General features: G+C 57.6%; 1 protein-coding gene across 2 annotated transcripts; it reads right to left on the bottom strand.

The window, feature by feature from the left end:
- Positions 1-207: 207 nt before the first annotated feature.
- On the bottom strand, positions 208-10,921 carry Tpra1 (transmembrane protein adipocyte associated 1). 2 transcript variants are annotated; one of them, XM_006994953.4, is made up of 13 exons: positions 10,740-10,921; positions 9,948-10,169; positions 6,389-6,510; positions 4,556-4,687; positions 4,306-4,438; positions 3,242-3,328; positions 3,038-3,110; positions 2,845-2,924; positions 2,295-2,405; positions 2,155-2,215; positions 1,904-2,006; positions 1,672-1,752; positions 208-798 (listed from the first exon to the last, which is right to left on the bottom strand). In XM_006994953.4, the coding sequence occupies exons 4-13, from the start codon at positions 4,669-4,671 to the stop codon at positions 534-536; spliced, it is 1,110 nt and encodes a 369-aa protein (XP_006995015.1). In that variant the 5' UTR covers positions 4,672-4,687; positions 6,389-6,510; positions 9,948-10,169; positions 10,740-10,921; the 3' UTR covers positions 208-533. The 2 variants fall into 2 exon arrangements, with proteins under 2 accessions (XP_006995015.1, XP_076423429.1); XM_076567314.1 differs by lacking the exon at positions 10,740-10,921 and adding an exon at positions 10,410-10,452.
- Positions 10,922-11,175: the final 254 nt, after the last annotated feature.

The raw sequence follows: 11,175 nt of genomic DNA, 5'->3' as shown, positions 1-11,175 counted from the left end.
AGGCTCCACCTACTGGGCTGAACATGGTAGGGAGACCTCAGCTCCCCAGAACTCTCTTCTTTCCAGAGTGGTCTCCTCCCCTCCAACAAGCCACAGTGACCTACCTGCCCCTTACCCTGCCCTGGCAGCCAGTTCTGGGGACATCCCCTGGGAGGGGCCTCCCTGCCACCTATCAAGTCCTGCTGCTAAAAGGCACCAGCCCGCATCTACTACTCTTTTTGCTTTTATTAAAAAATAGATCAAGAAAATATACACACTGTAGCCTTATGGCTGAAGAGGCTGAGAGCTATGGGGAGGGGACAGGGGATAGGCAGGCAGGACCCCAGCAGGAATGTAGTGCTGGGAAGGCAGGGGTCCCAAGCTGGAGCACAGGTAACAGAGGGGGACTGGGGGTGGAGGACAGGAGGAAGCCTGTATCCCGGGGTGCAGGTACACCTGCCCAGGGCTACGATCCACATGAGTTCCTCGACTGCACTCTGCTCCACCTGGGAGCCCATCTGTCTTCAGGGCCTCCCTGATGCCTAGGTGCCCGCTCAGGCATTGATGGCTTTCCAGCGCTCGCTGTCCGTGCTGTTTATGCTGCCCGTGTGGCAGGGCATGGAGGCGATGTCATCTAAGTAGGCCACTCCAGCAGAGTCGAACTGCGTGCTGGAGTAGCTGGCTGCCGAGACCCCTGCAGGCCCTGCAGACTCTACGCCCTCACGCCGGGCCACTGCGTAGGGTTGTGGCAGGTGCATGTCTGGCTCTTCAGTCTCATCCACTTGGCATTTGTAGGAGAAAAGGATCTTGGGCTCTGAGCTGGTGAGAGAGTGCAGAGGGGCCACTGCAGTCAGGAGGAGCAGAGGCCAGACAGAGCCCTGGCTCGTCTGCAGGAACCTGCAGGAACCCTTGAGCCCACCAAGCTTTGAAGCTGGCCCCACCCACGCCTGAGAGATGGGGCAAGAGTTTCTACACCTCTCTACCCATGGGTGTGTCAGCCCCCATGGGTGACAATAAACTAGACCCTAGCCTTCACCAACCCTGGCCAAGTGTGACCCCCCCATGCCTGCAGCACATGACTACCCGCTCCTGAACCTGGTCACCATCACTGGGATAGCTAGAAGAGGCTCCAAGAGCAGCAGGCAGCAGCCCAATCCAGCCTCAGCTCTTAGGCGCTGTAGGCCTCCCCAGAGACGGTCCATGTCCACCTCCCCCCCCAGCCTGACAGGAGAGCAAACCCCTGCCTGTACTCCGCCACATCAGGCCTGGGAGGGAGCCAGTCCCTGCCTTTGCATCCCAGCCTCTGCTGTTCCCCACATGCACCTGGGCACACAGCACATCCTCCTTCCAACTGGGGCTCACTGTGAACCCTCAGAGGTGCATGCTCCCTGAGTGCACTCACACCTGCTTTACTCTCCTGGTGTCTTTGGGGGTACAGCAGGGTCTAGCTCACAGCAGGTGCTTGTTGACAAAACAGGTAACAGAACAGCACTGCTGAACTGCATCCCTACCTCTTGGGGGAGGGGGGTTGCACCTGTCTGTGCTTGCTACACAGACACAGAGACAGCATCTACACAGATGCTGAAGTGTGCCACCCAGTGCCCTCTGTGCACCCACCTCCCTGGCCACGCACACACACAGGAGCTGCAGGCTACAGCCACATGAGAGTGCAGAGGTCTGGCCATAACTCACCCAAAGAAGCCACGGAGGAAGGCCACATAGATGAGCGGTGCAAAGAAGCTGAAGTACAGGAAGGTAGTGGCATCCACACAGCTGTGGTAGGGAGCAGGTCAGCAGGGCCAGGGCCTGTGGTCCTGCCCTGACCATCACGATGCCGTGCCCAAGGGAGTGGGGACCCCTTCTGCCACAGTGGCAGCCACTCCACCCCCCACCTAGCCCACTCCCATGGTGGGCACCCTCTTACCAGAGCCCCTCAATGATGTCAGCACACAGCAGAGCACTCCCCAACCCCTGCAGCAAGTTGAGTGTGGCCAGGATGCCTGCATACACGTAGAAACTCTTCCGTGCTGTGGGGCAAGGGCCATGAGCTTCTGAACCACCCCACCCGCAGGGCCCAGGTATAAACCTTGGGGTTCTTCCCCTCCCCAGGGATCCCCAACTGCAAGGCTGGGAGCAGGCCAGTGCCCTCCTGCCCCTGCTCCTGCAGGTACTCACAGGGCAGGGATACGCGCTCCTTCAGGGGGGTCTTGGGGAGAATTACCACCAGTGAGTAGACCTGCAGAGACAGGGGTGACAGGGAGGCCGGGCCAGGCCAGGCTCCTTCACCTGCCCCCAGGGAGCACGCCAGACCTCACCAGGAAGAAGAAGCAAGAGCTGACCAGCCAGAACTGGCGGCCACCGTGGCCATAGATGTTGAAATCCTCAGCCGAAAGATGGGAGTCAGGGTACAGGATCTCCAGAGTCCCCTGTCGAAGGCAAGGAGGTCAGGTCAGTTCTACCACTGAAGTCTCTCTTGGTTTTCCCTTGCAGAGCCCAGGGCACTCCGCATGCCAGGCCCTGCCCCAGCCTAAACCCCAGCCATGCCCACCCACCTAACTCCAGGGGCAGTTCAGACCCCAGATGAGTCCCTTGTGGACAAAGCCCTTCAAGGTACAGTCCTACACAGCCTAAAAAAGGCCCACAGCATATACTCTCAGGGTGCCTGGTTAGGCACTAGCCCTCACACATTTACTTCTTAGCCTTTCCTAGGCTCACCTACAGTCTGTGTCCAGGGGAAGTTGGCCCTGCCTAGTCCATGTGACTCTTTGGGAACACTTACAGTTCGGAAACATGACCCTTGACACCACCACCACCACCACCACCACTACCACCACCACCACCACCACCACCACCACCACCACGTACCTGAGTGACTGAGTAGGCCAGGGACAGAACTGTGGTGATAGCCAGCACCCGCTTGATGCTGGACTTGCTCTCTAGGTGACCTGCAAGGCACAGGGGTGAGTCAGCCCCTCCTCCTAAGAACCATCTCTGGACAACCGCAGGAAGGGTAGGGAGAGCCAGCCCAGGTTGGAGCACAGCCCTGCAGTGTGCTTACCAAAGGCAAGGCCCAGGATGATCACACTCAGCTCAATGGCTAGCAGGAAGAAGCGGGTGATCTCCCACAGGATCTGGGCACAGAAAGGCACAGGGTCAGCTGGGGGTGAGCTCCACCCAGCCAGACGTCCCCAAGTCTCTCCAACAGGATCAGGGTAGAGAGGGCACATCACAACTTCCACCAGGCTGGCCTCCCCCCCTGCACCTTGTCAGCAACTATCGCAGCATCAGAGGCACTGACAGTCATAGAAACCACGGCCCTGGCAATGCCTACCAGGGCCACCACAAACACCTGCAGAGCAAGAGAAGAGAGTGTGGTGTCAGAATCAACAATGCCTCCCTTCTGCAGGGTCTACTCAAGAAGGACAAGGGAAGGGACAGGGTGGGTCCGAGTGGGACACAAGAAGGCACGTTCCAGCACAGGACTCGGGCATGGGAACTCCACTGCTGCCCATCCAAAGCCCCATCAGCTCCTTGTGATCAGAGAACCAGGCAGTTGGGGCTCAGACCTAGCCCTGCTGCTTTCCTGCTCTATGACCTTAGGCAAGTGACAGCCATGTCTCCTTGCATGCTCACCACCCATCTTTAGTGGGAAACTCAGAGCCTGACCACAAAAGGGCCCAGCGAGCCACAATCGGTCTCCTGTCCGTGTGGAGAAAGGAACCCCACACCCTGGAATGGGGGATATACCCAGGGAGGTCACCCTTAGAGCCTCTGCCTCAGGTACGACCTCGCTCTATATCCCCAAAGCAGCACACAGAGGGCCCACCAAGGGCTGAGACCTCAGACCCTTTCCTTAGGAAAACCTGCTGCAAAGACACTACACAAGTAGATCGTTTGACTGGACAGGGCTGCTGTGGACCTTTTTCCTTACCCAGCGTTCATTTATGCCTCTATCAGTTCCCCATTTTCCCAAAGGGATCACTTGCCTCCCTTAACTAGCACGATCTGCTGGTCTGTCTCAACTTTCCCTTTCCTTGCTAGCCTGTTATTGGCTCAGGCATGAATGTGGGATCCTAGGTGGGCCAATTCAAGGACAGGCTAGGTCTCCCCTAGCAGCCAGGGAAGAGGGACTCCCTAGTGCAGCTGGAAAAGCCAGGTGAGTTCCCAGCTGTCCTTGGCATCATCTCTGTGCAGGAGAGAGCAAGAAGCAGAGCCCCTGGATCCAGCCATACCTGAAGCCATTTTTATTATGGAAGCAATTCATTCATTTCCCCTTTGTGCTTAAATCAGAGATGGGCTTTCTGTCACGGAGCGGAGGGAACTCACCAAGATGTAGAAGGTGATAAAAATGGGGCTGGAAGTGACACGGATCTTGGCCCGAGCTAAGGGAAGCTTCCAGAGCAGGAAGATGAAGAAGAGCACATTAGGAATGAGCAGCAGGAGGTCCCAGTACCGGACCCTGGCAAGGGGCACAGAAGGTGGTTCACTGGCGAGGTAGGTACACAGATCCCCCAGCCCATAACATCCCCCTGACAACCCACCCACAGCCAACCCTCCGTGGGGCCAGGAACCCCACCTGGAGGAGCCGATGTCCTCATAGAGCAGCAGCAGGCATTGGTGGGGCTCGCTGATATTGGATGCTGCGGGCGGTGGCCACGCTGTGCTTCCGTTGGCCTCCTGCAGGCTGGCCATTCCACCGGCAGTGGCCCTGGAGACAAGCCCATATGGTTAGGGCACAGGGCCCTCCTCCCTCTGTCTAAGGCTCCCAGGGAAAACCAAAGCGGCAGCGCGAAGTGCGGGCCACACGTGGGACTCTCCGGGTAGGAGACAGAAGGCTCAGGGGCCTCTCGCTCTGGACAGGGCCTGGTCCCTCTCTTCAGGCTCTGCCCAGATTGTCCCTCCAGCCTGCATCCCGGCCCTGCTGCTTGGCCTCCTGGTGCTTCGGTGTCCTCTCTGGAATGGCGCTGAGAACAGTATTCTCTTGGAGAGGCCACGGTGACACAGAATACCTCCAGCAGGACTACTGGGAAGACGGAATGACTCCCAACTCCACCTTACAAAACCCGCCCACCATCTGATCTCTGAGGCCACACGGTCGCTAAGGTCCTCAGGAAAGGAGATGCAGGTGGAGAGGACACCGGGAAACACAAGGAGGTCGCTAGGTACAGGGCCTGGAACAGTGGCCCAAAGAGGGCCAAGGGAGTCGTCTGAGAAGGCCAGGCTACCAGGAGAAGCCGGAGACCAGAGTAGCCCTGAGGCCAGTGTTTTTGTGGCATTCGGCCTGGAGGACCAGAGAGCTGAGGCTCTGGGGTCCCTAGAATGCCCTGGAGGGAGAGGACTAATGGTGGCCAGAAAACCCTAAACAAGGAATCGTGGTGAGAGGATTGTCTGGGGATAGCAGTAGGGCCTCCTGCAGGACAAGCTGAGCCCCAGGTCTCATGGGTGGCAGTATTAGGGTCAGGGATCTGAAGGGAATCTCCTCTACCCAAAACAGCCAGCAGTCAGGCAGGGGATGTGCACAGGTGAAGCAATGTTAGCATTTGACCACAAGATGGCAGTAAAGAGAATGAGCCCGAACTGCTGGCCAAATGAATGAGCCTCCCAAATGGGATGTGGGGTGGATCCACACTCAATAGTGCCACCGTGACCAACACAGAAACATGGCTGGGACTTTGCAGACCAGGGTGGCACACTAAGCCCCAGGCACTCCACCCAGGAGTGGGCGCACAAGTGTGTATACTATCAGAAAAGCTGCTGAAAGCTTTTCACAGGAAAAGGTTGAGGCCTGGTGACCTATCTGTGGCAGGAGCGGCCAGGAGCTTGGAGCTCCTGTTCAGTGTCCCAGGTACTGCAAAAGGAGCCCTGTGGGTTCACTACAGAATCCCTGAGCAGCAGCGGAAAGAGGCAGGGCTTAGGGGACTCAGGGGCAGTCTCAGTTTCAGGGCCATTCCATTCTAGTGCTTCCTCTGTTGAAAAGACAGGAACCCCGAGTGCACAGGTCCCCCAATCAGGTCGGGCCCTGGCTCTGATTTGTTACACCTCCAGCTTGCTGATGGGAAGAGTAAGGAGGTATGTACCTGGTCCCCAGTAGACACCCCCAAAAGAAGCTGGCTCCTTCCCAGTCCTGACCACGGCAAAGGTGAACGGAGCAGCCATCCGTCACTCATGTGCCCTTCTGCTTGCCCAGTAGATCTGACCAGGCATGTGTCTGGCATATGCAGCAACTCACTGGGTTGCTCAGATGTGACAAGGACAAGGTCTACCCTCCTGAGGTCATCCCCCCAGGGATGGGAGGAGAGCAGACACAAACCCTTGTACTTAAAAAGCAAACTTCCACCGGAGACAGCCGAGTGGGACAGGATGACAGAAACACAGCACAGACAGGGAAGTCCCCAGCATCCACACTTACCAGCAGAACCCTGGGTTTCAGTCTGCTTCCCCCAGCTTCCCTTGCAGGAAGGACTGGCCGTGTGGACACCCGCAGAGTGTGACTCGCCAGTTTCAGGTCGTGCCTTTCTTCCTTCCTGTTGGCTGGAATACGGATGTGATGGGAGAAACGAGAACAGCCACGTTAGACCATTAGGCAGAAGCATGCACTGTAGTCAAAAACCAGCAAGGAAGATGTTTTGTGGGTCCCTCCATGCACGCCAAGGCTGCTTCCACAGACTGACTGACAAGACAGAACGGCCTCCTATCTAGTTATCATGGCCTTGCCTCACAGCTAAGGCTGAATTCCACAGAACATAAGCAGGTTGATTTAGGTTGGTCTTCAGTCAATATTAGATATGCAGCTGAGTAGTTAGCCTTGGAAAACTCTGGATAAAGAGAATTCCTTGGAGAGAACAGCAAACACAAAAGCCCTGAGGTAGAATTGGACTTGGTCTTACGACCAAAAAGAATAGGCTGGGCATCTGGGGCAGCTGGAAAGATGAACACACTTGGCAGGCTGGACCAGATGGAGTAAGCAGGAGTAAGTAGCACACCTACATGCAATGTAATTTCACTCTCGGAGTACTGAAAAGGATCTTTCCAAAGAGGGGACAGGGTCCCGTTCCATGTGGACACGCCTACGGGAAGGTGAGACAGGAAGTGGGTACTGTAACAGTCTAGCATGGGAAAGGTCAGAGAACAGGATAGGGGTCAGTCAGCAAGAGGGCCCCACTTTCCCGAGGGAGCTCAGCACCCCTGCTCTGTCCAGGGGTTTAGAGGTGGTGAACTCCACACAGCACAAACGTCAGGAAATGTAAATGTATCCAAGCCTGGCCAACCAGAAAGTCCATGTGCCCTGGCCACTGAGAACCTACCCTGCTGAGATCAGCAGGCCAACTGTGACTCTGGGCCAGAGCTCTGGGGAGAAAGAGACAGCTAACAAAGACAGAGGACATAGAGAGAACCTGTGAATTCCTAGTAACCCCTGAATTCAGCGACACATGATGCCCATCCTTCCCAGCCATAAAACCCCCCAATCCCCTTCACCGCCAGGGTGTTTGAGTTTGGCCTCTCCGTTTCCCAAACATATCAGATGTTTCTTTATTTTGCATTGCTGGAGATAGGACCCATGGTAGACAAGCACTAGACCACTGACCGACATCCCTCATCCTCCTTTCGAGACAGGGTCTCCCTACACTGCCCAGCTTTGGACCTGTGATTCTCCTGCCTCAGCCTAATAGCTAGGGTGACACCAGGCCTGTGTCCCCAGGCCTGGTTCCAAGCTCCTGTAGGGTATGGAATTGGCAGGTCTAGCGAGAACGGCATTCCTGGCCCTGCCTCCTGCCTGCTGTGTGACCTTGGGTGAGTCACTTCACTCCCGAGTTTCACAGCGACAATCACAACTACCTAGCAGGGTTGTTGTGACAGTCAAAACAAGGCAAGCTATGGAAATGTCTACAGTAGCCACAGGCAATAAACGACTTTCCTACAGGCTGAAGGAATGAATGCCGGGTGAGGGTGGGGGGTCTGCCCATGGACCAGGTGCCCCCTTAGCAGGTCTATGACCATGCCGGGAAGGAGGACCAGTGGTGTCAGCTGGTCCTACTCCATTGTAGGATTGGGAATCCAGCTCTGGGAGCCGCAGTGCTCAGAGGCCGCGGCCACCTGCTGCCCATAGTCCCGCTATCCCCCCGACAGCCGGCTAGTTCTACACCTAGTAGTAGCTCAAGGTATGCATCTCGACTTGAGCAAGTGGACACTGCTGAGCGGGCAGAGCCCCAGCAGCTGCCAGGCCAAACTCCCGACCCCCAAAGACCCCTGCTCCAGCAGCACTGGGGCTGGGAAGCAGTCAACCGCACCCCACTTCTGTGTTTGCCATGATGACTGTGCTCCTAAAGTAACTGAAGTGATGGTGACAAACACATGAGGACACATGTCCAGCGCACAGGCTCGGGGCCCTGTGCTTCCCTCCTAAGAACACTGGGCAAGCGCCATCAGGGTCCCTATCAAAGGAAGGAAGGGCAGGCATGACCCACAGACCCCGCCCCCTATCCTAGGACCCAGGGCTTCTCCTCCCCTGGCTTTGGGCACACGCAGTGACAGAGAAGTGAAAGAAGCTGGCCCACCAGGGAAAAGAGGAAGGAGAGAGGGCTGACTGAGACAAAGAAGGGCGGCGACATCTTGAAAGAGTAGCAGAGGATCACGAGGGGAGCCCAGGCCTCTGGGGACCAGGGAACTGAGGCAAGGTTTCTTCCACCTGTAAACCTGAAAGGGCAGCTCTGACCTCAGAGCATTCCCCAGAGGCCAGGCTCAGGCCTCTCCTTCCTCCCACTCTCTGTGGCTAGCCTGCTGGGCCTTAGGTGGGACCTACTCTGACACACACACACACACACACACACCAAGAGGCTGAGAGAGCTTGTCTTTCCCATCTCTGCAATGGGGTTGCCCAAACCTTCTGAGCTCTTCTATGGGACCCCTATCCAGAGGGAGGGAGAGCAGCAGGGCAAGCAGCCCCAGACCCTTGCTTCTCTCCCTTATCTCCTAGGCTGCTGAGCCTCTACATCTAGCAGCAAAGCAGCATGGGAAATCTCCAGCGAACAGAGGCTAAGTTCAATGCCTCTCTGAACCTGTCAGCCTCGGTGATAGAGCAGAGACTCCGTCCTAAGGGGCCACTGTGGCCACCAGGAAGAAGGGATGAGCCAGGTGACTTACCTCCGGCCAATCCTCCTCCCCCTTCTCTACCCACAATTTCTATCTCACCTACCTCAGGGCCTGGTGCTTGCTTATCTTCCCCCAGTTTGAGCTCATCATTTGACTCTCTGGCTACGCCCCCACCCAAGTGGACTTTAGCATCTCTAGCCCACCTGCGTGTTCTTCCAGTATGATTTTTTTTTTTTAAAGGACAGGGTCTCCTGGGGCCCAGGCTAGCCTCCAACTCAGCATGTAGCCAAGGCAGGTCTTGAACTTCTGATCCTCAGCTCCCAATTTCTCCCCCGCCACCCAGCTCTTCCGTGTGGTGTTTACAGCACTAGGCCTCCACCGACAGCAGGTGTATTTACTTGCTTTCTGTCTGTCCGTCCTAGGCCTCGTGACCCAACCCCCTAGAACAGAGCCCGCACACAGCTCAACAAAATGCTATGACGCGCACAAATTTCCAGCCCAACGCAACCGAGCCGGACAAGGATTGAGGATCAGGGTCCCATACTCCACAGCCCCCTCCTCCTTACGGAGCTGAGAGGAGTTGGCCCTTCCTCCCGCCAGGCCAGGGAGGCAGAGGCAGAGGCAGAGGCAGAGCCCGGGCTGTCCTTTCCGGATGCCGCTGAGCTCGGGCTGCACCCGGAGCTGCCCGTGTCCAGCTCCATACAGGGTCCGGCCCTGACCGCTAGGGTCCCCGGAAACTTCCCAAAGGCTGTCCTGCGGCTGCAGCCCTAGTGGCACAGGGACAGGAAGGGACGGTAGGCCCGAGCCCGGGGAAGGAGCGAGGCTGGGCCTCCCCGCTAGCTTGGCGCAGCAGGAGGTGAGGACCGGGCTGCGCTTACCTGAGAGCCCGGCTGCGCAGGCCGCGGGACTCCGACCCCCGGTAGGCAGCGAGAGCGGGGGAGCGTCGCGCAAGAGCCGCGGCTGAGGTTCTACGCGGGTCGGTCGCGGGTGACCGGACACCGGCAGCGCGCGGCACCCACAGGACCCGAGGACTCCCCTGGCCTTCCCCGGCAGCGGCGACCGGCAGGCGCCTAGGCTCGGTGTTTTTCGTCTAGGCAAAGCTGCGAAAACAGTCACGACCCCTGTTGGTGGCACTCGGCCCTGCCCCCGGCCTCCAGCAGCCAATCGTAACGGACTCCCTCCCAGAGTGGAACAGGCCAATAAAATTCCTCCCGGGGCCAGCTCTTAAAGGGACTGCAGTAAGCTTGCAGTTGCTGCGAACTTCTCCTGGGAAAAGAATGTCTGCACCACTCATCCCTAAAGCATTTCGGGACAGCGCACCGAGCACGCTCCGCCTTTACCCCCGCATCTTCCTGCGGTCAGCTCTGGTTCTCCGACCGGTTCGCCCCACCTCTCCGAAGGTGGAGCCTCGGGGACCGGCGCCCCGCAAAAGTGACCTCTGGTCACCTGGACCAGGGAGGAGAGAAGAGAGGGTGGCCCTTCCTCGGACGCCGTGTACTTGGCCACTTCAAAGGGACCGGCTTTTACAGGGCTTCAGGCCGCCGGTCCCAGTCACCCTGGAGGCTGGATGCTATCAGTCGCGTTGTGCAGAAGGAACATGACGTTTCTTGAAGGGGTTAAGGAATGTGCCCAAAGCCGTCGGGTTAGGGAGTGGACACACCAGGACTCACGCGTAGGCAGGTGCCTTCCAGAGGGACGCCTTCCCTGACTGTCGCCTCCCCCAGGCGCCTCAGTGGTGTGTGACACCCCCAGGGCAACTTGGAGGCCTGGCCTCATTTCAGGCCACCTCTTGCATATCTTGTGCAACTTAGGCCAGCCACAGGAGCCTCCCTGTAGACATTCAAGCTTGTGCCCCGCCCACCCCCGTTGGGCCTTTGCGTGCATCCTCAGGCGTGGCTTCTCACATCCTCTGTTCTCCGAGAGCTTCCTGTCTCTCCCTCAAGTGATGACATTGACATGCTTGCCCCTTCTCAGGCATCCGGTGGCCCAGGACCCAGCCCCTAGTGTGTCCCAGCAATACCCTGAGGGGGTGACTCAGTGTAGGCACCTGTTGATTATAGGATCCCAGGATCGCCCAGGACAGCACAATGGGACTGGAATGAGGCT

This window comes from Peromyscus maniculatus, chromosome 3 (assembly GCF_049852395.1).
Source record: "Peromyscus maniculatus bairdii isolate BWxNUB_F1_BW_parent chromosome 3, HU_Pman_BW_mat_3.1, whole genome shotgun sequence".
NCBI classification, from domain to species: domain Eukaryota; kingdom Metazoa; phylum Chordata; class Mammalia; order Rodentia; family Cricetidae; genus Peromyscus; species Peromyscus maniculatus.
This window is presented reverse-complemented; position numbering and strand designations above follow the sequence as displayed.